Source organism: Saccopteryx bilineata, chromosome 4 (assembly GCF_036850765.1).
Source record: "Saccopteryx bilineata isolate mSacBil1 chromosome 4, mSacBil1_pri_phased_curated, whole genome shotgun sequence".
Classification (NCBI taxonomy): domain Eukaryota; kingdom Metazoa; phylum Chordata; class Mammalia; order Chiroptera; family Emballonuridae; genus Saccopteryx; species Saccopteryx bilineata.
In genome coordinates, this window is record NC_089493.1 from 39,035,512 (window position 1) to 39,058,347 (window position 22,836).

Sequence of the window (22,836 nt, forward strand, 5' to 3'; positions counted from 1 at the left end):
GAAGAAGCTCAGGTATGCTATGTGGTCCCGAGTCTATAAGGCAGGAAGTATGCCTAGTTGCCAAGAAGGAAGCAGAGGTGAGGTTGAGGACATAGGATAGTGGGAAAGGTTTTAAGCGGCCTGTTAGGAAGATGAGAAGGAAGCCAAGGAGGGGCCACCTGCAATTAGACCTCAGGAACACAGGCAGCAGGATGGCCATGTGGAAACTTGATCCGCCATTGCTGGGGAAAGCAGGCAGTGGAAAGAGATGGGACTTGAAGGAAGGCCATACTCACCACAGCCAGCAGCAGGGCTGAGAGTGAGGGTGTTGGGGGGATAAGTGAAGCCGCGGCAGGTGTGAGGAGGGACTGGGAGGCTGGGGAGGGGCCCAGGAGACCCTGAGGATGGTAGGCAGGACAAACTCAGATGGTCTAGGCCCTAGACTAGGGGAACGTTAGCTTTGGGAGCTGTGGACACAGGACAGAGAAAGGACAGGAGTGAACAATTGCTTATAAAATGTTGTAGCTAAGGTACAAATTGATGGTCACCAGATGGGAACCACCCCCACCCCCATTCCCCTTCCCAAATTGCCAGTTTGTCGTCATGGGGATGTAAAGTACAGCTTAGGAAATGTAGTCAATAATATTGTAATAACTATGTGTGCTGTCAGATGGGTACTAGACTTACTGGGCGATCACTTGGTAATGTATTTAAATGTCTAATCACTATGTTGTACAACTAGAACTAACACAATATTATACATCAACTGTAATTGAAAATTAAATTTTTTAAAAAACAAAAATAATTTTTAAATAAAATGTTTTAGCTAAGGTAATTTATGATTATTGCAGCACCCATCTGACTTATTATTTGTCACAATTGTGATTTAGATGTCACCATCCACATTGCTTGAGCTCATTTCATGTATAAGATCAGAAAGACAAAGATCTCTTATATACACTGCACGGAAATTACCATATAGGCCGTCTGACCCTTGGCCTATGACCATATCCTGTTGACTTCATCGGCACTCAGGCTATAACAAGAAATGAGGCCAGGGAAGGGTACAGGGCTGAAGCCACACACTGAGTGGGTCTGCGTCACCATGGAGACTATTTTTGGTTGAAATGTCTATTGCTACTCTTTGTTAGAGTAGGTAGAAATAGAAAACTTATTTTAACTATGATTTGTGCATGTAGCTGGCAAGCTACTGAGCATTCTATCTGACAGAGAAGAGTTTTTGATTGTTTTGTGTAAAACTTGCCTTTGATTTTCATTCAGTCTCCCTATCTGTCCTAAGCTTCTGAACTCAAATACATAAGAACATTCAAATATGGCATGGATTATAACAGGGGTCCCCAAACTTTTTACACAGGGGGCCAGTTCACTGTCCCTCAGACCGTTGGAGGGCCAGACTATAAAAAAAACCACTATGAACAAATCCCTATGCACACTGCACATATCTTATTTTAAAGTAAAAAAACAAAACGGGAACAAATACAATATTTAAAATAAAGAACAAGTAAATTTAAATCAACAAACTGACCAGTATTTCAATGGGAACTATGCTCCTCTCACTGACCACCAATGAAAGAGGTGCCCCTTCTGGAAGTGCGGTAGGGGCCGGATAAATGGCCTCAGGGGGCCGCATGCGGCCCGCGGGCCGTAGTTTGAGGACCCCTGGATTATAAAAATAAACAAATAAAGCTTTTCCAACTTCTTTCAAGCCATTAGGTATTATGACATTAAATTATGATCACATAGCACTTGGATGACTTAAACAACTTAATCAACTTCCAAAGAATACTATATAGAATCTTGGTAACATAGGAGACACTCAGGGCACAAATCCAGGAAGGAAGGTTCAATAACTTCAGGATAAATAGGAGTCTATCTGGCCTCTTCTCTTTCTGCACTGTAGGGAATGCAACGCTTCACAGAAGGAGAGATCCGTACTCCTACAACTTCACCCTGAGTGCAAACCCCTGTCCATGCAGCAGGGCAGCTGGAACTCGGGCAGAAAGCCTGAGTCTTACTGAACTGAGGAGTCAGAGAATGAAAACTGGGCTGTCCAGGTGGCTGGAAATCAAGATGGGAAATCCCCGAGAGCAGCAATTACAGAGGTCAACCCCAAAATGAGGGTGTAAAATCCACTCAGAGCTCAGGCTGTGAGCAGGACAAGAACTCCATTGATTCCAGGCCAAATAAACTGCTGCAGAGCAGACAGGGCTGAGCAGATATTTCAGCAGCTGCCCACTCAGGGGTCTCCTGAGCTCAAACTTCAACCCTGCCAGGATACAGTGATGTGGCGAACACTTTAGGCTTTCCATTAAAACTTAAGAAAGGCCACACCCTTAGAAATAAGAGCCACATACCAGGACTAAGATATTTGCCATAAAACCAAGGACAAAACCAAAACAGATGCAGCTAACAAAGCCTTCAAACCTCTACAAATTCAAGATGCTCCGTCAGTAATTTAGTAATCTCCTAGAACAGTGGTCGGCAAACTCATTAGTCAACTGAGCCAAATATCAACAGTACAACGATTGAAATTTCTTTTGAGAGCCAAATTTTTTAAACTTACACTATATTGGTAGGTACATTTCTTATCAAGGTAGTGCCCACACGTGGTATTTTGTGGAAGAGCCACACTCAAGGGGCCAAAGAGCCACATGTGGCTCATGAGCCACAGTTTGCTGACCAGGGTCCTAGAATACGCGACATGCTTCAGAGAGAGATTATAAGAGAGTCCAGCACTTCTAATATGTATCATCATTCAGCTTAAAAAATTACTAGACAGGGGGGTAAAAACAAAACAAAACAGGAAAATGTGACCTATAGTCTATCATTCAACAGAACACAAACATTGAAGACCCCAATGTTGTAACTAGCGAAGACTTCAAAATAACTAGATAAGTACATTAAACAACCAATAGTAAAAGATGGATATAATAAGTAAAGAAATGGAGAATATCAGCAGAGATAGAAAAACCATAAAAAAGAACCATGGGGACACCCTCAAATTGAAAATTCCTACATCTAAAATTTAAAAGTTATTGGATGAGATTAACAGTAGGTTGAATATATGAGAAGAAAGGATTAGTGAGCTTGAAAACAAGTTGAAAGGAATCATCCAGTCTGAAGAATAGAGAAAAATTATGGAGGAAAAAATGTCACGATGACCTGTGGGACAGTGTCAAGCAGTCAATACACATGAAATTGGGAGTCCTAAAAAGAGAAGAGTGACACCAGTGCAGAAAAACACAGGATAGACTGAGAAAATAATAGACACATCATATCAAACTGCTGAAAACCAAAAATAAAGGAAAAAAATTTTTTTAAAGCAGCCAGAAATAAAAGGGGTCATATCATAGACAAAGGAACAACAGTGAGAATCAAAACTTCTCTTCAGAAACAATGAAGGCTGAAGACAATGGAATAACTTTCAAAGTGCTGAAAGAAAAAAAAGCTGTCAACCTAGAATTCTAAATCCAGCAAAAATGTCTTTTAAAAATACAGGTAAAAGACATTTTCAGACAAGTAAAAGCTCACAGAATTTGTCTCCAATAGAAATGAGCTACAGGAAATAAATATTAAAAGAAATTCTTCAGACTGAAGGAAAATTATTCCAAAGTGCAAGCACAGAATTTGCAGGAAGAAGAAAAGAGCACTGGAAAAGCTTCATATGTGGGAAAATATCATTTTTTTCTTTGTTTAAAGCAAGAAAAATGCTTAAGGTTTATAACATATAGAAGTAAAATACAGGCCTGACCTGTGGTGGCGCAGTGGATAAAACGTTGACCTGGAAATGTTGAGGTCGCCGGTTTGAAACCCTGGGCTTGCCTGGTCAAGGCACATATGGGAGTTGATGCTTCCAGCTCCTCCCCCTTCTCTCTCTCTGTCTCTCTCTCTCCCTCTCTCTGTCCTCTCTAAAAATGAATAAAAAATTTTTTAAAAAAAGTAAAATACATAACACTATCACGAGACAGAAGGGGGTGAAAGTGGGGTTATATTCAGTGAAGGATATACATTCCTAACTTATTACATGGTAATCCAAGAGCCGACCCAGGCAGTCTGGCCCTTGAGCAATTTCTCCTAATCACTCTGCAATGCTGCTGTTTGTCAAATGAACACTTTTGCCACTACTTGATTCCTTCACAGAGTTGCAATACTGACTGTAATGTATAGCATCAAATCCTGATTGGACTGAGAAATCCATGAGATTCCAAAGGGCAGTCCTGTTCATAACCTCTTCTAAAATGCCAGAGTTGGGTCCTTCCACATAATCTGCTTGCTATGCCCTGTGTCTTATGACCCTGCTCTCCTGGCCACAATTGACTGTAGCAAGGATCTATGCGTTTAAGGAGAGCCATCCTCTTAGTGGACATAGTAAGAGGCCAGAATGAGCCAGTAATCTATCTATGTCTCAGGAGCTCTTTTGGATGGTAACCAGTGGAATCAATCAGACCTCTCAGACAGCAGCAGCAGAGGAAGAAATGTGCAGAGAGAAGTGGAAAACACATGAATAAGAGAACGCATGTTGTGACTACATAGCAATGGACATGACCTGGACATTGGAGCTGCTGGGTTCACCGCCTGACAAAGATCGATTTTTTCAGCTTTCCAAGAAACCGTGCCTCTTGATGAGACGATGGCCTTACTGTTCTCTATATTCTTAAAATAAGCATTTGATAACATGCTTTTGTTCCTTGTAACCTCAAAGAGCCTGTCCAAACTTACCTTAAAAAAACACAGCCCTGGCCAGATAGCTTGGTTGGTTACAATGTCTTCCCATAGGGCAGAATTTGCTGGTTCAATCCCATCAGGGAACATACAAGAACAGATCTATGTTCCTATCTCTCTCTCTCTCTTCCTTTCTAAAGTTAACAAATAATTTTTAAAAAGAAAAACTATTTTTTTTAATCCAGACCTGCAATATACAGCATATTAAACCAAATAATTCAGGCATAAAAAACGCCGTGTAAAAAGGGGGTTATACAGCCTGAGGCTCTGGCACTTGCTTTAATATAAGAAATTTTTAGAATATCCTATGAAAATTACTATTACATAGTTGTTCAAAGATAAATGAAAATGTGAATAGTTAAGCACCCAGGGTCCTCTCAATGCCATTTAGAAAGAAAGCATTCTTCAAACTAATTTAATTCAAAAATCAATGGTAAATTGGGAAGTCATTAATAACTGCATATTTTCCTAGGCTCTTTATGTCAAAGCAGAAGTGATTTTCAACTCATAAAGTTCATTTTTAAAGATACCTCAGTAAAAGATACTTTATCTCTATATGCATGAATCTTTTTGTCATAACCAAAATAGGCTATTAGGAAGAGAATATATATTGTACCTAATTCAACTTAAAAAACTCATGCTCTCCTTACGTGGTCAACTGAGCCGTATGAGCTTTGTCTCATATCTATCTGAGGATCTTTATAAATACATAAGCTTTCAATTGTTAAGACTTAAGAAAATCACTTCAAAAATCACATGAAGCACTAATGATCACTCTGGTTTCTTTCATCCAAGTGCATTTTAAAAGCTTACACTTTCCAGTGGTAATTATATATTTCGAAGTTTAGCATTCATATCTTTGCATTTTGAAAGAATTATACAGTTCTCAGTATTTTTGACAAGTCGGTAATATTGTTCTGTATTATCTTGAATTTACAGCTGAGAAAAGGATTTAAACAAAAAGAAATTAATATCTTAAGGATACACAGTGCATCAGTGGCCGAACTAGGATACAAATTTTTTACTTTCTAGTTTTTTAGTGAGGAAATTAGATAAATGAATTTTCAGTGCACTTCCTTATCATATCATTTTTCTAGAAATTCCCATAGAAGACAAAGTCTGTGCCTAAAATTTGGTTCATTATCCCTCCACAGGCAGTAAAAAATACCTTGCAGGTGGTACACTGTGTTTGTTTCAGGGAAGGAGCACTTCAGCTGGGTGTTAAAGAGACTGGCAGTGTTTCCCCCACACAGAATGTATCTCACAATTAGGAAACCTCTGAAGCATTAAGAGAAAAAGGTTATAAACCCAGGGGAGGTGTGCTTACAACATAAACCTACAACAGTACCTGAAAAGAAAAAAACACACAAGGATTTCTCCTACAGAACTGCAGTTTCAGGGTAGTCTACTCTGAAGAAATAAATTATTTCCAAAGTAAAAAATATTCCCCTAATAAGCATCCACAACCTCCATTTTCTTTACGGTCCCACTTCTTTTTTTCACGGTTTATTTTTTAGATCCTCCCAGTGAACCTGGCATATAATGTTAAAACAACTATACTGTACTTTTAAAAAATACTCATATACCCTGCTCACAAAAATTAGGGGATCAGGGACCATACAGATACTCCAGTACTTTCAGCCTTTTGTACAGTGCCTTTTTACCAATGAAATAAAAATTAGTTTTGCATTTCATTTGCATAATTGAACAACTTGCTCTGACTTGTCATTTGCTTTTCTGATATTCTTGTTTAATAAAAAAAATCAAATGCTTTTTTTATCGTTTCATATTCATTTTGAAATATCCCCTAATTTTTGTGAGCAGTATATTAAATTTCTGAAAAGTATGATTTTAAAATAGCTTGTTTATGAACATTGCCACAATGCCTCATCCCTTACAAGTACTTAGTAAATATTTAACATTAAAATCATATATTTATAACTTTGTGTAGTTATTTCATAAGTTGAAAATGCAAATAGCTTAATAGGTAACTAGTATTTGAACACATTTTAATTCTGAAAACCCACCATTAAACACAAATATTTTCTATTTTAACTGTTCAATAAATTTCAATTTCACATTTAAAGCAAAGCTATCAAGTGGCTCACATATTTTCATACTATATTCACGAAAAACGTGTTTTGAGCTAAAGCACTATACTGTCACATGTAACCACATAACCACTCCCCAACTGCTTAGTACAATTTTGTTTCTTTTATCTTTCCACATTTACTGTTGTTCAGATTCAGGCTATATTCAACTGACAACTGCAAGGACAGCCAGTATAACGGAGGTGTGGAGAGTCCCTTGCAAATCCTGTTAGTAGGAATGTAAATTGGCAGTCCTTTTGGAGTTCAATTCAGCAATAATTATCAAAATTTTATGTGTACACACACACACATTTGGCACGCAAATTCAAGTGCGGATTTATTCAACAAAAATACCAACATAAGTAAACAACATATACACAAAAAAGTCAGCCCAGCATAGTTGAAATAGTGAGAAATGAACCCACCTGTGCAGAAGAGGTAACTCAGCAGGCCTTAGACTGCCACCCTTGGGAAAGCTCACTTGCAAGGCTGGCCTCTGGCTACTGGCTGGTGAACAGTGCCCTATGCTGACATAAAGCTTTCCCCAAGGACCCAAACCTGGGTTTATGAAGCCATCATGGAACTGTTGCACTACAGTATATAACCCAGAGCCACCCCATCCTGAGACTCAACTGGTTTTAAAATAAACTTCCCTTATTGTTTAAGCCATTCTGAAATGGCTTACTGCTTGCAGTCTGAAGTATTCCTCTGTATTTCTGTTCCTGTTCACTTATGTAAAATGACAATGACATTACAGGCCAGAGTCTGCTCTTGTACCCCAGATGCACCACGTACTAACTTTGTGAATGTGGGCACGGCATCCTGAGATAGTTTCTTCAATGTGAAATGGATGACACCTTGTATTTTATAAGTACTGTTATAAAAAAAATAGAAGGCTACTCAATGTGTTAGCTATACAATGTTTGTAAACTTCAGTGATGGGATAAGTTCTAGCAAATAACCTAGGTATACAAGTGGCCAATACGGATCCACACCTCCAAGTGCCCCAACCCTAGAATATTGAAATCCCAGGAGCTCTCTCATATCCACATCATGAAAACTGCCCACCTATTACCAGAAACATCGGAAGTCAGTTATGGGACACAATTCTGTTTAGGAGCTAGTGTTATGACATAAATTATAATAAATGAAAGTTTTATTTGGGCTAGTGTTAAGTGTTTTGATCTTAAAAGATTATAGATATCATACATTGGTACTCATGGGACATCCGCAGAATTCCTGAATAGACAATGCTAGAAACCAGTCCAAACAGAATCAACTGTACGACAGGCTGAGCCCCACATGAGATGGAGATGGTCTGCTGTTGGTGGCAACATGGCTCTAGCAATTTCCCATTTAAATGTCCCAATGAGCCTGACCTGTGGTGGCACAGTGGCTAAAGCATCAACCTGGAATGCTGAGGCCGACAGTTCAAATCCCCGGGCTTGCCCAGTCAAGACACAAACGAGAAGCAACTACTATGAGTTGATGCTTCCCACTTCTCCCCACCCTTTCTCTCGCTCTCTCCTCCCTCTAAAATAAATAAAATCTTTTAAAAATAAATAGATAAATATCCCAAAGAGAAATTAACAGTGAGGCACATTCGGAAACCTATAGAATTTTTTTCTGAGTCCCAACTATTCTGTACCAAGGACACATTCCGGAATTTCCACTCCCACTCTTAAAGGTTTTATCAGAAACAATCAGTATTTAAATGTTGCACTTGATGTATTTATTATGTTGTGTGTGCATGTGTGTATGGACAGATGCATACATATACATACACAAATAGAATGTATACATACATACATGTTAAGCCAAAGGGAGCTTTAAAACAAGCACCAAAAATATTTAATTGATTATAGATGTAGAAACTGAGCTTCCTAAATTATCAATCACATAAGTTATTGACTAGGTAAACTTAATATATTTTAAAAATAAAACAAGTAAGGCAAAAACTTTAGTGCACTTAATCATAGAATATACAAAATAGTTAATATACATCATAAATCCATTACTAGATTTTAGGTATAAAATAATTAGCCATTTACAGCAATAAAAAAATTTCCAATATATTACAAAAAATGTACTAACATAGTATAATATCAGAAAGTTTGTAGGAAATAGTAAAAATCTGCAAATAACAGAATTACTTCTTTTACATTCTAAATCAAAATTTTCTCTCCATTTATGCAGACTTCATAAAAGAAAACATTAATTATAAATTTGAGAACATTGTCACTATAAGTTTTTGTATTTTTATTCTAAAACTATGTTAAAGTATTGCCATTTCAAAGAAATAACCTACAGTTTCCCAGAAGAATTATTTTTAGTGATGGCAGTCTTCCTGTTCCATATACAAAACATTAATCTTTCCTCTGTCAGAAAGCTCAACTCTACGCCAGGGTCTTGGTTCTGACGTTCCTTTTCCTGTTGGGTACAGTGACCTCTAAAAACATAAAATTAAGAAGTCTGTCAAGTGTAAAAAAAAAATAGTTAATTGCTAACATACATTTAAACTATACAGATGTTTATCGGGTATTAAATAAGAATGCCATCTCACACATACACATGCACACGAAGAATGACATCACAGCAAAGCTCCAATAAGAAATTGTAAACCTGACATGTATATGATTTTTTTCCTCAAAATGATATTGCAGCCCTGGCTGGTTGGCTCAGTGGTAGAGCATCAGCCTGCCGTGCAGGAGTCCCAGGTTCGATTCCCGGCCAGGGCACACAGGAGAAGTGCCCATCTGCTTCCCCACCCTCCCCCTTTCCTTCCTCTCTGTCTCTTTCTTCCCCTCCCACAGCCAAGGCTCCACTGGAGCAAAGTTGGCCCGGGTGCTGAGGATGGCTCTACGGCCTCTGCCTCAGGCGCTAGAATGGCTCCGATTGCGGCAGAGCGATGCCCCGGATGGGCAGAGCATCGCCCCTTGGTGGGCATGCCGGGCGGATCCCGGTCGGGCGCATGCGGGAGTCTGTCTGCCTCCCCGTTTCCAACTTCAGAAAAAAATACAAAAAAATAAAAATAAAATGATATTGCAAGCCCTGGCCAGGTGGCTCAGTGGTATCAGCCCAGTGTGTGAATAGACCAGGTTAGATTCCTGGTCAGGGCACAAAGGAGAGGTGACCATCTACTTCTCCAGCCCTCCCTCTCCCCCATTTCTGTCTCTCTCTTCCTCTCCCACAGCCATGGCTCGATTGGTTTGAGCATATCAGCCCCAGACACTGAGGATGGCTCAGTGGAGGCTCTGTCTTAGGCACTAAAAATAACTCCTTTGCAAGCATGGCCCCAAACAGGCAGAACATTGGCCCCAGATGAGTGTTGCCGGGTGGATCCCAGTCGGGGCGCATGCAGGAGTTTGTCTATTTCCCTTCTTCTCACTGGGAAAAGAAAAAAAAAATTTTATAAAAAAAAATGATACTGCAGTTAAAAACTTACTAATATAAACTCTGGTCAACTTGAATCCTACTTAATACAAAGCTATTTTGAAGTTGTTTCCCATGTGTACCCTCCCTTATAATTAGCATGAACCCAGAGTACCTGATCTGAAAGGTACCTAGGCCAGTGCTAAGAGAGATAAAGTACCTAAATTTCTATTTCATTTCAATTAAACCTGAAAATATAACCCAAAACACTAAACCATACATCTTTCTGGTTACCACAGCAGACACCAGAACTAACACGCAGATGGGTGTTATCTATCTAGAAATAGTTGTAAACCCAATAGTTACTGGTCACTAAAAACAAAGAAAATAATAGAAGACACAAAAACATGAAACCCTTACTAAAAAAAAAAAAATTAATATAGTCTGACCAGTGGTGGCACAGCAGAGCCCAAAGGTCACTGGCTTGAAGCCCAAGGTCACTGGCTTGAAGCCCAAGGTCGCTGGCTTGAGCAAGGAGTCATTAGCTCGGCTAAAGCCTCCAGATCAAGAACACATGAGAAGCACTCAATGAACAACTAAAGTGACACAACTACAAGTTGAAGCTTCTCATCATCTCTCTCCCTTCCTGTCTGTCTCTCTTGCTAAAAAAAAATAGAGAAAAAAGAAACTCTTCCTAGAAGAGCAGCAGCAACCGGGACAGAGCACTGCAGCCACATGAACAAACTGTCCAGGGCACAGCAGGTCACAGGCCTACAGAGGCTTCTTCAGAAAGATGGAACTGACAAAATGCCTCATGTGTCTGAATATACCAAGAGGAGATTCATACAACCGAGGAAAAGTCTAGGGTAAATCAGTAATAAGTACATAGAAAAAATAAATTAATAAGGCAAAAAAGTTATTAATTCTCCAGGGAAAATAATAAATGTACAGATTAAGGAAGAATCATAGTATATTACATGGCCCTACTGCCAATGTTTTGTAAATGCTGAATACCAGTACAACTAAAATAATGATGATAGTGGGAGGGTGGGGGCTGGGAAGCACACGTGTGTTTGGGGCGAGAGGCAAAGAATGTAAGAGAATTAAATCCTCACCTTCCTCATTGGGAAGTTAATAGGTAATCCATAGAATTGAAGTATGAACAAATGGCAACATACTGTATTTTTTTGCTCCATAAGACGTACTTTCCCCCCCAAAAAAAGTGGAGGGGAAAATTCCCGTGCATCTTATGGAGCGAAAAATATGGTATTTTATTAAATATTTTAACACCATGTGGTTCAGAATATTTTTTTTTCTTATTTTCCTCTTTAAAACCCTATGTGTATCTTATGGTCAGGTGCGTCTTATGGACCGGACTAAAATATGGTAAACGTTATTAGAAACACAGAGGTAAACACAAGAATAATTAGTAAAGAGTTAAAAGTTGTTGTCTCTGGGCAGTACTATATGGGAGTCAGAGTTAGAAGACTGATTTCTTATAATGAGTATTATAAAATTATTTGAATTGTTAAATTATGTGCATATATAATTATGATCAATGAAAAACAAATTTTTAAAAATAACAGGCTGACAGATTTTGGGATAGGACTTGCCAGCTAGCCAGAAAGGTGTGTGTGATGAACAGTTTACACATATAAAAGGCAGCCAGCAAGACTGGAGAACACAGTCTGAACCACCACCAGATCATAAAGGACCGTTTTATGCTGGTGTAAGCAGCCACAGAGCACTGTTTCCGAAGGAACAAACGCCCCCTTTTCACATGTCTCTACTTTGTCTTTCACCTGCTTCTATAGCACCTTGCTTCTCTTCACCAAAACGAACTGGCTTATTTTCCTCCCACACTAAACCGTAAGTTCCGAGGGGGCACAGACTGATACTGTTCATTCAACAAATGTTTACTCAGGTCCACTGTCGGTAAATCACTGTGCTCAGATATACAATCACTGTGATTAAAATAAAATGGTTTTTTGCCCTGGCCAGCTTGCTCAGTGGTAGAGCATCAGCCTGGTGTGTGGAAGTCCCAGGTTCGATTCCTGGTCAGGGCACACAGGAGAAGCACCCATCTGCTTCTCTACCCCTCCCCTTCTCACTTCTCTCTCTCTCTCTCTCCTTCTCTTCCCCTCCTGTAGCCATAGCTCTATTAGAGCTAGTTGGTCCCAGGTGCTGAGGATGGCTCCATCTACCTCAGTCACTAAAAAAATGGCTCCAGTTGCAATGAAGCAAGGTCCCCACATGGGCAGAGCATCACAGTGAGATTGCCAGGTGGATCCTAGTCAGGGTGCATATGGGAGTCTGTCTCTGTCTCCCCTCCTCTCACTAGAAAAACTTTAAAAAATAAAATAAAATGGTTTTTAAATTCTTATAGTATGTTTCTGTATATCCCTATACCTAAGTGTTTGAAACATAAGTGGCACCCAATTAATGCTTGCTGAATGAATACAGAGCCCAAATGAAAAAAAAAAGTCATTAGGTATTATTCCTGATACATATTATATTCATTATCATTGATGGATTGCCCATCACTACTATTAAGCATCTTGATTAATGGCAAGATTAATACTGAAATTCTCCAATGGGCCAAAGATAAAAACATAAGGGCCAACCACCATGCTCTTCGACGGGTCTAAACCTTAGTGCTCTATGAGCATAGCTTTCCTTCAGTAGTCTGACCAAATTTCAGCTGTACCTGTTTCTCTGTGACTTCCGTTCCCCTCATCCTCTTCTATAATTACAGGCATACTCAGACTTAAACATTCATCTTCCTTCTGTACATTCTGGGTGTCATCTGGAAACAGATGGAAAAATGAGTTTATATGAAAGCAAAAAATGCAAATCTTTGAGAAAAAATTTCATATAAATGATGTCATTATTACAACACAAAAATGAGGTATTTAAACTAAAAGCTAAAATTATAATGGTAAACAAATAAATATTTGTATTTTAAAATATACATCTTTTTTTAAGTACTAATACATTTGTATCTAGGCTTTAAAGTAGTCTAATTTGCTTCCTTTCAAAGGAAACACCAAATGGCAGATGAACACGGTGCTGCAGAGAGACCCGGAGGCCCTGGGGTCCCTGGAACGGGAGGCTGTGGCAGTTTCGCAGTGGCATCCAGGCTGAGGCTGCAGCTGGTGTTGGTGTCGGGCTCAGGGCCGAGGCCACAGAGCTCAGAGGCAAGGACAAGGAGTGGATCCCCGTGACCAAGTGGGGCCATCTGGTCAAGAACATGAAGATCAAGTCCTTGGAGGAGATATATCTCTAATCCCTGCCCATCAAGGAATCTGAGATTACTAACTTCTTCTTGGGGGGGGGCATCCCTCAAGGACGAGATTTTGAAGATTGTCCCATGCAAAAGCAGACATGTGTTGGCCAGAGGACACAGTTCAGGGCATTTGTTGCCACTGAAGACTACAATCACCATGTTGGCCTGGGTGTTAAATGCTCAAAGAAAGGAGCCTCTGCCATCCATGGGGCCATCACCCTGGCCAAGCTCTCTACTGCCCCTGGGCAGCAAGGCCACTGGAGGAACAAGATCAGCCAGCCCCGCACCATGCCTTGCAAGGTGACCAGCCGCTGTGCTTCTGTGCTGGTGCACCTCATCCCCACCCCCAGGGGTACTTGAATCATCTCAGCCCCTGTGCCCAAGAGCTTATGATGATGGCCGGCACTGACAACTGCTACACCTCAGCCAGGGGCTGCACTGCCACCCTGGGCAACTTCGCCAAGGCCACCTTTGATGCCATCTCTAAGACCTACAGCTATCTCACCCCTGACCTCTGGAAAGAGACTGTGTTCACCAGGTCTCCTATCAGAAATTCACTGACCATCTTGTAAAGACCCACACCAGAGTTTCTGTGCAAAAGACCCAGGCTCTAGCTGTGGCCACCACATAATTTTATACAAAAAAATAAAGTGAATTAAGCCTATAAAAAAAAAAAGCAAGACTCTTATTCTTCCATTAAAGAAAATGGAAGAAAAAGGAAGAAACAAAATTGGTCAAACACATATATCTTGTTCAGTTTTTCACACCCAGCACAGGATCTATCAGGTAATAATCATGTATGTTACTTCAACTTATTAATCACAAATGTAATTTTAATGTTAATAGCCTTGTTTTCAAATGAAGACGCTTTCTTTTATCACCACATATGCTTTACAGGAGTTCTCTAGTCATAATTTGCCACTGACTTTCCATTTTCCAAAACATTGGAGGTTTTCTAATCAACCATCTGCTGCCTGAAGAAATATCCTACACAGATTTATCAAATACCATTGTCATACCAGGTCTCATTTAGCACATGACTTCCACGTCCCAATGCAACCCCCACACACAGTCACTCTATGTTCCTTATGTCGCCTTATTCTTCTCCACAACATTTTTACTGCCTGATATATTTTATATTAATTTGTTTCTTTATAATCTGTCTTTTCCCATTAGGATGTAAGCTTCACAGGATAGATTTTGGTTTAAGTTGATGTACTCCAGCACTTAGAAAATTGGCCGGTGAGATTCAAGATGGCGGTAGAGTAGGGGGAAGCGACACTCACCTCCTCCTAGGCCAAACTGGAATTACAACTAAAATATAGAGCAATCAACCTGAATAACCACCTGAAGACTAGAAAAGTGCCTGGTATATAGTAGGTCCTCAATAAATATCTATTAAATGATTAAATATGGACTCAATTATTTTATAATACAATATTTCATACAGCATATCTGTCAGTAAGCACCTGTCAGCACAGGAAGCAACAAATTAAATGACAATGAGTTTAAGCTTCTGCTCTGAACACAGGTACACTGGGATCTTAATGGGTGCAGAGTTTATAAAGAGTTTGCTCTACGTCGGCCTAGCGTGCGGAGGACCCGGGTTCGATTCCCGGCCAGGGCACACAGGAGAAGCACCCATTTGCTTCCCCACCCCTCCGCCGCGCTTTCCTCACTGTCTCTCTCTTCCCCTCCCGCAGCCAAGGCTCCATTGGAGCAAAGATGGCCCGGGCGCTGGGGATGGCTCTGTGGCCTCTGCCTCAGGCACTAGAGTGGCTCTGGTCGCAACATGGCGACACCCAGGATGGGCAGAGCATCGCCCCCTGGTGGGCAGAGCGTCGCCCCTGGTGGGCGTGCCGGGTGGATCCTGGTTGGGCGCATGCGGGAGTCTGTCTGACTGTCTCTCCCTGTTTCCAGCTTCAGAAAAATGAAAAAAAAAAGAGTTTGCTCTAAGATGGAGTTGAGTGAACCGCAGCAATAAGCTTGATTAACTGCATTTTTGAGATATAGTATTTTTACACTAAATGAATGTTTAAAAACTAAAAAGCAATGTTTTCTAAAAGCTCTTAAAAACAAACACAATTCTTTCTCCCCACCCCACCATATAGTCAGGAATCAAGAAGTGAGCACACAAAACTTGAAGGTAGTTATCAAAGTCCACTCTTGTGAACGTTGGTCACTGGAATGTTTCTCAGGCTGTTAAACAGAACAACCTGATTACATTTATTTCTCAGATAACTGAAAAGAATGGCCAGTTTCTTTTTTCTTTTTTTTTTTTTATTAGAATGGCCAGTTTCTTAACAATTACAGTTAAGAAGCAGCAAAAGGACAAATAAATTGCTATAAGCCTGCACAGAGAACAGAAAGAAGACACCCACCACAACAAATGTGACAGAAAAACTACTTTAAAAAATAAAGACAGAGCTGACATAAGAACTGCAGCATGAAGCCATCAGTTTAAAGAGAAATTGTCCCACACCCTTATGGTATTCCTGGATAAAACCATTATACTAGAAAACCCCATAAAATAATACGATCATGATGATAACCCTGAGTCATAGAGAAAATTAGGTTCAGGACACAGTGTTTCAGAAAACAGAAGAGCATAAAAAAAAAATTTAAGCCTGACCAGGCGGTGGCACAGTGGATAGAGCGTCAGACTGGGATGCCGAGGACCCAGGTTCGAGACCCTGAGGTCGCCAGCTTGAGCGCAGGCTCATCTAGTTTTAGCAAAAAAATCACTAGCTTGGACCCAAGGTTGCTGGCTTGAGCAAGGGGTTACTCGGTCTGCTGAAGGCCCGCGGTCAAGGCACATATGAGAAAGCAATCAATGAACAACTAAGGTGTTGCAACGAAAAACTGATGATTGATGCTTCTCATCTCTCTCCATTCCTGTCTGTCCCTATCTATCCCCCCCCCCCTCTGTTCCTGTAAAAAAAAAAAAAAAAAAATTTAGTATTTTTCTAATTATAGAAATAATAAATGTGCCCTGGCCGGGTAGCTCAGTTGGTTAGAGCATCATCCTGATATGCCAAGGTTGCAGGTTCAATCCATGGTCAGGACACATATGGGAATCAACCTATGAATGCATAAATGAATGGAACAACAAATCGATGTTCCTTTCTCTCTCTCTCTCTCTCTCTCTCTCTCTCTCCCTCTCCCCCCTTCCCTTTAAAAAAGAAATCTAAGTGATAAATGTACATTATGGAAAATAAGAAACATATAAAGAAAAATGTAATGTTTTGGGGGGGGGTTGTTTTTTGTTTTTTGTATTTTTCTGAAGTTGGAAAGGGGAAGGCAGTCAGACAGACTCCCGCATGCACCCAACCGGGATCTACCCAGCATGCCCACCAGGGGGCGATGCTCTGCCCATCTGGGGCGTTGCTCTGTTGTGACCAGAGTCATTCTTGCACCTGAGGCAGAGGCCATGGAGCCATCCTCAGCGCCCGGGCCAACTTTGCTCCAATGGAGCTTTGGCTGCGGGAGGGGAAGAGAGAGACAGAGAGGAAGGAGAGGGGGAGGGGTGGAGAAGCAGATGGGCACTTCTGTGTACCCTGGCCAGGAATCAAACCCGGGACTCCTGCACGCCAGGCCAATGCTCTACCACTGATCCAACTTGCCAGGGCTGTAACATGTTTTAAAAAGATATCAACCAGAGTAATTAAACTTTTTAAGAGTAAATTTTGACACTTAAATCATTAATCTCAGTTATCCATAAAACTAATTTCCCAGGCCTGACCTGTGGTGGCGCAGTGGATAAAGCGTCAACCTGGAAATGCTGAGGTCGCCGGTTCAAAACCCTGGGCTTGCCTGGTCAAGGCACATATGGGAGTTGATGCTTCCAGCTCCTCCCCCCCTTCTCCCTCCCTCCCTCCCTCCCTCCCTCCCTCTCTCTCTCTCTCTCTCTCCCTCTCCTCTCTAAAATGAATAAAAAAAGTTTAAAAAAAAGACTAAGCTTAAAAAAAAAAAAAAACTAATTCCCCAGAGGATGTCAGGTAGGTAGTTTTACTATGCTCAAAGCTAATCACGTGGGATACAATTATAAGTAATAGACTATTGCTCAATCTCAAAACAAGTAATTATTAGCCATGCAGTTTGAATACAACTTACTTAAGTGCATGTCTAATTTGAGCTCCAGATCCACATTTCAATTACCTGAGAGACAGCAAGTGTAACAGTTAAAGATTCAGGCTTGGATTCAGACAGACTGCCACTCAAGCCTCAGCTTTATTTATTAGCTAGGTTATCTTAAGACATGTGAAGAAAGCTGAGCAGATGATAAAGTTATATAAGATTGTCTTCACCATTTTATCATCATCACTATTACTGATATCCTTCTAGAAATGAGCACGTTATATTCTATGAATACCGAACAGGTATAGCCAAAGCTTAAGTTAAAAAAAAATTTAGTAAATCCAATCAATATTCCTAGGACCTATTTGTGTGCTCAATAGCTTTTATAGAAATTGAGCTTGAAAAGGCAGATTGGGGGCATATGTCCCCCCTTCTCCAAAACGAAATCTTCATCCTGTGATTCCTGTTTTGTTAAAGGCACCAATATTCCCCCAGCTGCTTAAGCCTTAAGCATCCTTCTCTCATCCCTCTACAGCAGCCTCTATATTTGGTTACCTATAGATATACACTGGCTGACATATCTATTCATCTGCTTATCTAATTCCTACAACCACCTGGCCAGACACTCATTACTCCAATACAGCCTTTCACTTAGCGTTCCTATTTTCCATTTCTTCCCACCTACCTACCATGCTGTTCCCAGCAGTAGCTAGGATTGCATTTTATGTTAGGCATTAAATATTTACTAATATTTCTAATGGTCCTTTTTTCCCCTGAGCCTGCTAATCAGACTCCAACTTCATGTATGGTGAATGTATATTATTTATATAATTTTTGGCTTGTTGGCTCAGTGGCTAGAGGGTCGGCCTGGCATGTGGACATCCTGGCTTTGATTCCCAGTCAGGTCACACTGGAGAAGCAACCGTCCGCTTCACTTCTCCTCCCTTCCTCTTTTGCAGCCAGTCGCTCGATTGGTTCGAGCGTTGGCCCCAGGTACTGAAGACAGTTCAGCTGATTCGAGCATCAGCCCCAGACAGGGGTTGCCGGGTGGACCCCAGGCAGGGCGCATGTGGGAGTCTGTCTCTCTATCTCCCCTCCTCTCACTCAAAAAAAGAAAAGGAAAGTAAACTATTAAAATACAGTTATTTCTTTAAGAACCAAATAAAGGTAATTTTATAGACACATATTACAAAAGAAAGGCAGATATAACTTAATTAGTACAGTTAGAGGGAAATATGGTTTATAGAATATTATTTATCATACCTTATTCTACACATAAGTTTGTTTCACACACACACAAAAATACTAACAAAGCCCTGGCCGGTTGGCTCAGCGGTAGAGCATCGGCCTGGCGTGCGGGGGACCCGGGTTCGATTCCCGGCCAGGGCACATAGAAGCGCCCATTTGCTTCTCCACCCCCCACCCCTTCCTCTCTGTCTCTCTCTTCCCCTCCTGCAGCCAAGGCTCCATTGGAGCAAAGATGGCCCGGGCGCTGGGGATGGCTGCTTGGCCTCTGCCCCAGGCGCTAGAGTGGCTCTGGTCGCGGCAGAGCAAGGCCCCGGAGGGGCAGAGCGTTGCCCCTGGTGGACGTGCCGGGTGGATCCCGGTCGGGCGCATGCGGGAGTCTGTCTGACTGATTCTCCCAGTTTCCAGCTTCAGAAAAATACAAAAACAAACAAACAAACAAACAAAAAAAATACTAACAAAGTATGATCTGCAAAATTCTAAACTGATTCTATAACTATCTACATCATTTTGAACAAGTTATATTATTAATATATATGGGCCGAAATTTCATCATCTATGAAATGATAAATTTCATGACTCCTAGGATCCCTTTCAACAGTAAGATTCTAAGAATCTAAGATAATTCACTTATTTTTAATATTAAATCTCACAAAGTTCTCAAACAAGTATCTAATCCTTTTTAATAACAAAATATCAGTGAGGGGAGATTGTAAATAAGACCCTTTCTCCCTTGCTGAATCTCAAAAAGACTAAAAAGTTACCTCTTTTCCTGGAGGACATCGTCCTTTCTGCTAATTTCAATGGTTCTTTGCTTCTTTTTTTCCTGGGAGCTTTGATTTGTCCTTGACCCAGCGCAGAATCAGAGTCAGAAGTGTCAAGTCTGACTTGACGATGCCTCCTTGACCTGGAAGCCTTAGGAGTCAGGAATCCAATTAATCACAGGGAATTACAAAATAAATCCAACTGATAAAGTCAAAATACACAATCACAGATGAGGAAAGATTTACAGAAATATTTATTGTTAGTACTTTAACAATATTATACTGGCTGACTTAATACTTATCACATGCATATCCTCTATAATCTTCACAGCTGCCAAGTTCTGTAGCCGTCATCACCCTTGACTCAAGCTCGGATAAAATACAGCTGTAGATGCAGCTGCATGGTCGGGAAAAGGAGGCATAAAGGACAAGTCTGTGTCTTCCTGCCTAACAACCTATCCTCTTTCTTCCAATATTTTCTTTCCCATCGTTACCACCACGTGTTTAGAGTGCAACTACTTTATGTCTGGTTCCAGGTCTACCCCGTGGCCTCATCCAGTTAAAATGAGCTGCACAACCCAGTGGCCCCTTACCATTTGTTCAGAGGGGAACAGAAGATCTGTATCATAACAGACACAATTCAATTTTAGAATTCTGTTAAACTATTAGAAAATAAAAGTCTCCCTTTCCATTGAACCCGGAGCTGGGAACAAGCAAGGCTGGTGCTGTCATAGCAGCATTTGAAGACAGTGAAGAGAACATACACAGTGAGAAACGGAGGGACAACCCAAGGACTTTTAGTTACATCAGTCAATGTTTAAGCAGAGTCCTGACTAACCCAGGAGTTTTCAGTTAATGTCATATGCGGCGCAGGTCAATACTAACAATTGTTCAAAAGCTACCATGTGTTTTATTATGTTAACTGTACCTCCATAAAGAAGAGAAGCCACAACTACACAGTAACACACACTTAAAATAATTTATGGGGATTATAATTTAATTAATGATTTTTAAAAATTATTTCATAACATCTTAAGATATCAATGATCACTATATATCATAATATGGAAACAGTTCTGGTTTAAGAGAATTTGGAATTAATTCATTGTTCTTAGTGCTTTCATTCAGTAGTATTTTGTATTCAATTTACTGTGGTATAGCAAATATGTAATACTTAAATAATTTAGTCACTTTTCATTTTTTATGTATTCCTTCTTATTTCTACAACCAGAATGTGATAGTTATTTCCCACAGAATTCATTCCTAGATTCATGAAAAAAAAAAATGAGATTGATTTAATCACATAAACTTATCAGTGTTTCCACCTGAAACTTCACTTAAAGGGGAGTAAAGGAATAAAAATAAAGTCACAAGACAAAGATAATAAGAAACAAAGCATTTGTAAAAACAAAAAATTTGTAAATGGGAAAGAATGAAGAAAGCTGAAACCAAATAGCCTATATTAAGGAAGCCTATATAAAGCAAGCTAATGCAAGTGGATCAGGAACCAAATTCACCAGAAATGGGACTAAAAAACACCGTATTTCCCCATGTATAAGACACACCTTAATTTTGGGGCCTGAAATTTGAAAATAAATGTATTACATAGTTACTGAATTCAAATTTTATTCATCATAAAATTCATACAACTCCTCATCACTGTCAAAACTCCCATCCACTAGCTTGTCCTCATCTGTGTCTGATGACGAATCACTGTCCTCAGTTCCACCTATGGCATTTGAAATGCCACACCACCGTATAAGACGCACCCAGTTTTTAGACCCCAAATTTTGGGGAGAAAGGGTGCGTATTATATATGGGAAATGCGGTAGATATGTTGAAAATCTACATAGGGAATAGAACCCCATTTCTCAGCCTCAAAATTAAACAACTGACTTCCTCCTGTAGCAAACAGGGGGTGTGCTCTCTGGAGAGTCTAAACCAGAGAAGCTGGGGGCTGGAGACTGCTGTAGCTGAGGAAGGGAACAGAGCCTCCCACTGAAACAGGGAGGGTCAGTGGAGCCTGCACAGGAACGGTGAGCACCGCGGCCGACTCCCCCACGGGGCTTCCCAAACCACGGCCACCGGGCTTAGTTTCCTCCCCCGCACACAAGGAACGGAAGCTTGCTACCTGGTAAAAATGAATAGACCCAGGAAAAAGAAATACTTGAGATTAAAAAGCTGTATCTCCACATGACCACTCTTAAATATAATCTGAGGATTTTCAAACATTTGAAAAAGGCACTAAAATAGGAACTCCAGGGGGAAAGGAGGAAACGTCATAAAACTGAAACATCCACAGAGATAAGATAATGCAATGAGGAATAAAAAGACAAAGAATACGTTTAAGTAGAAAAAGATTCGGAGAATAAGAAAAAAACATTAGTAAGGGAAAGCATCAGCAAAAATTTAAAAATTCAATATAACATTCAGAAGACAAAGTTTAAGAAATCTGGCTGAGCCCTGGCCGGTTGGCTCAGTTGTAGAGCGTCGGCTCAGCGTGTGGATGTCCTGGGTTCAATTCCCAGTCAGAGCACACAGGAGAAGTGATCATCTGCTTCTCCACCTCTTCACCTCCCAGTCATGACTCAATTGGTTTGAGTGAGTTGGACTGGGCACTGAAGATGGCTCCATGGCCTCTGCCCTCAGGCACTAAAAAAATGTCTCCATTGCTGAACACTGGAGCAATGGCCCCAGGTGGGCAGAGTACTGCCCCCCAGTAAACTTGCTGGGTAGATCCCAGTTGGGGCGCATGCGGGAGTCTGTCTCTCTGCCTCCCCTCTTCTCACTTAAAAAACACACAAACAAGGCCCTGGCCAGTTGGCTCAGTGGTAGAGCGTCGGCCTGGCATGCAGAGTCCCAGGTTCGATTCCCGGCCAGGGCACACAGGAGAAGCGCCCATCTGCTTCTCCACCCTTCCCCCTCTCCTTCCTCTCTGTCTCTCTCTTCCCCTCCCGCAGCCAAGGCTCCACTGGAGCAAAGTTGGCCCAGGCACTGAGGATGGCTCTATGGCCTCTGCCTCAGGTGCCAGAATGGTTCTGGTTGCAACAGAGCAATGCCCCAGATGGGCATGCTGGGTGGATCCTGGTCGGGCGCATGAGGGAGTCTGTCTGAGTGCCTCCCCGTTTCCAACTTCAGAAAAATACAAAAACAAACAAAAACTCTACCTGAAAAAAGGAAAATAAAAGCGCAAGGAAAGAAAAAGGAAAAATAAAGCAAAGAAGTCTATCAAAGAAACAGAACAAAAGATTCCTTCAAACTGAAGGTTTTCAGATCAAAG

General features: G+C 40.8%; 1 protein-coding gene and 1 pseudogene across 3 annotated transcripts in view; one reads left to right on the forward strand and one right to left on the reverse strand.

Moving 5' to 3' along the window:
• Nucleotides 1–7,136: 7,136 nt before the first annotated feature.
• Nucleotides 7,137–22,836, reverse strand: part of SNAPC1 (small nuclear RNA activating complex polypeptide 1) — a 29,081-nt gene continuing 13,381 nt past the window's right edge. The window contains exons 8-10 of one of the 3 annotated variants that reach the window (XM_066276626.1): nucleotides 19,557–19,707; nucleotides 12,892–12,990; nucleotides 7,137–9,261 (exon numbers count right to left, since the gene is read on the reverse strand). In XM_066276626.1, the coding sequence (XP_066132723.1) occupies nucleotides 9,209–9,261; nucleotides 12,892–12,990; nucleotides 19,557–19,707 (303 nt within the window). In that variant the 3' untranslated portion in view covers nucleotides 7,137–9,208. Of the gene's footprint in view, nucleotides 9,262–9,705; nucleotides 10,200–12,891; nucleotides 12,991–19,556; nucleotides 19,708–22,836 lie in introns of those variants that run through there. The other 2 variants (XM_066276625.1, XM_066276628.1) reach the window with 2 other exon arrangements.
• Nucleotides 13,235–14,101, forward strand: LOC136335154 (small ribosomal subunit protein uS5 pseudogene; annotated as a pseudogene).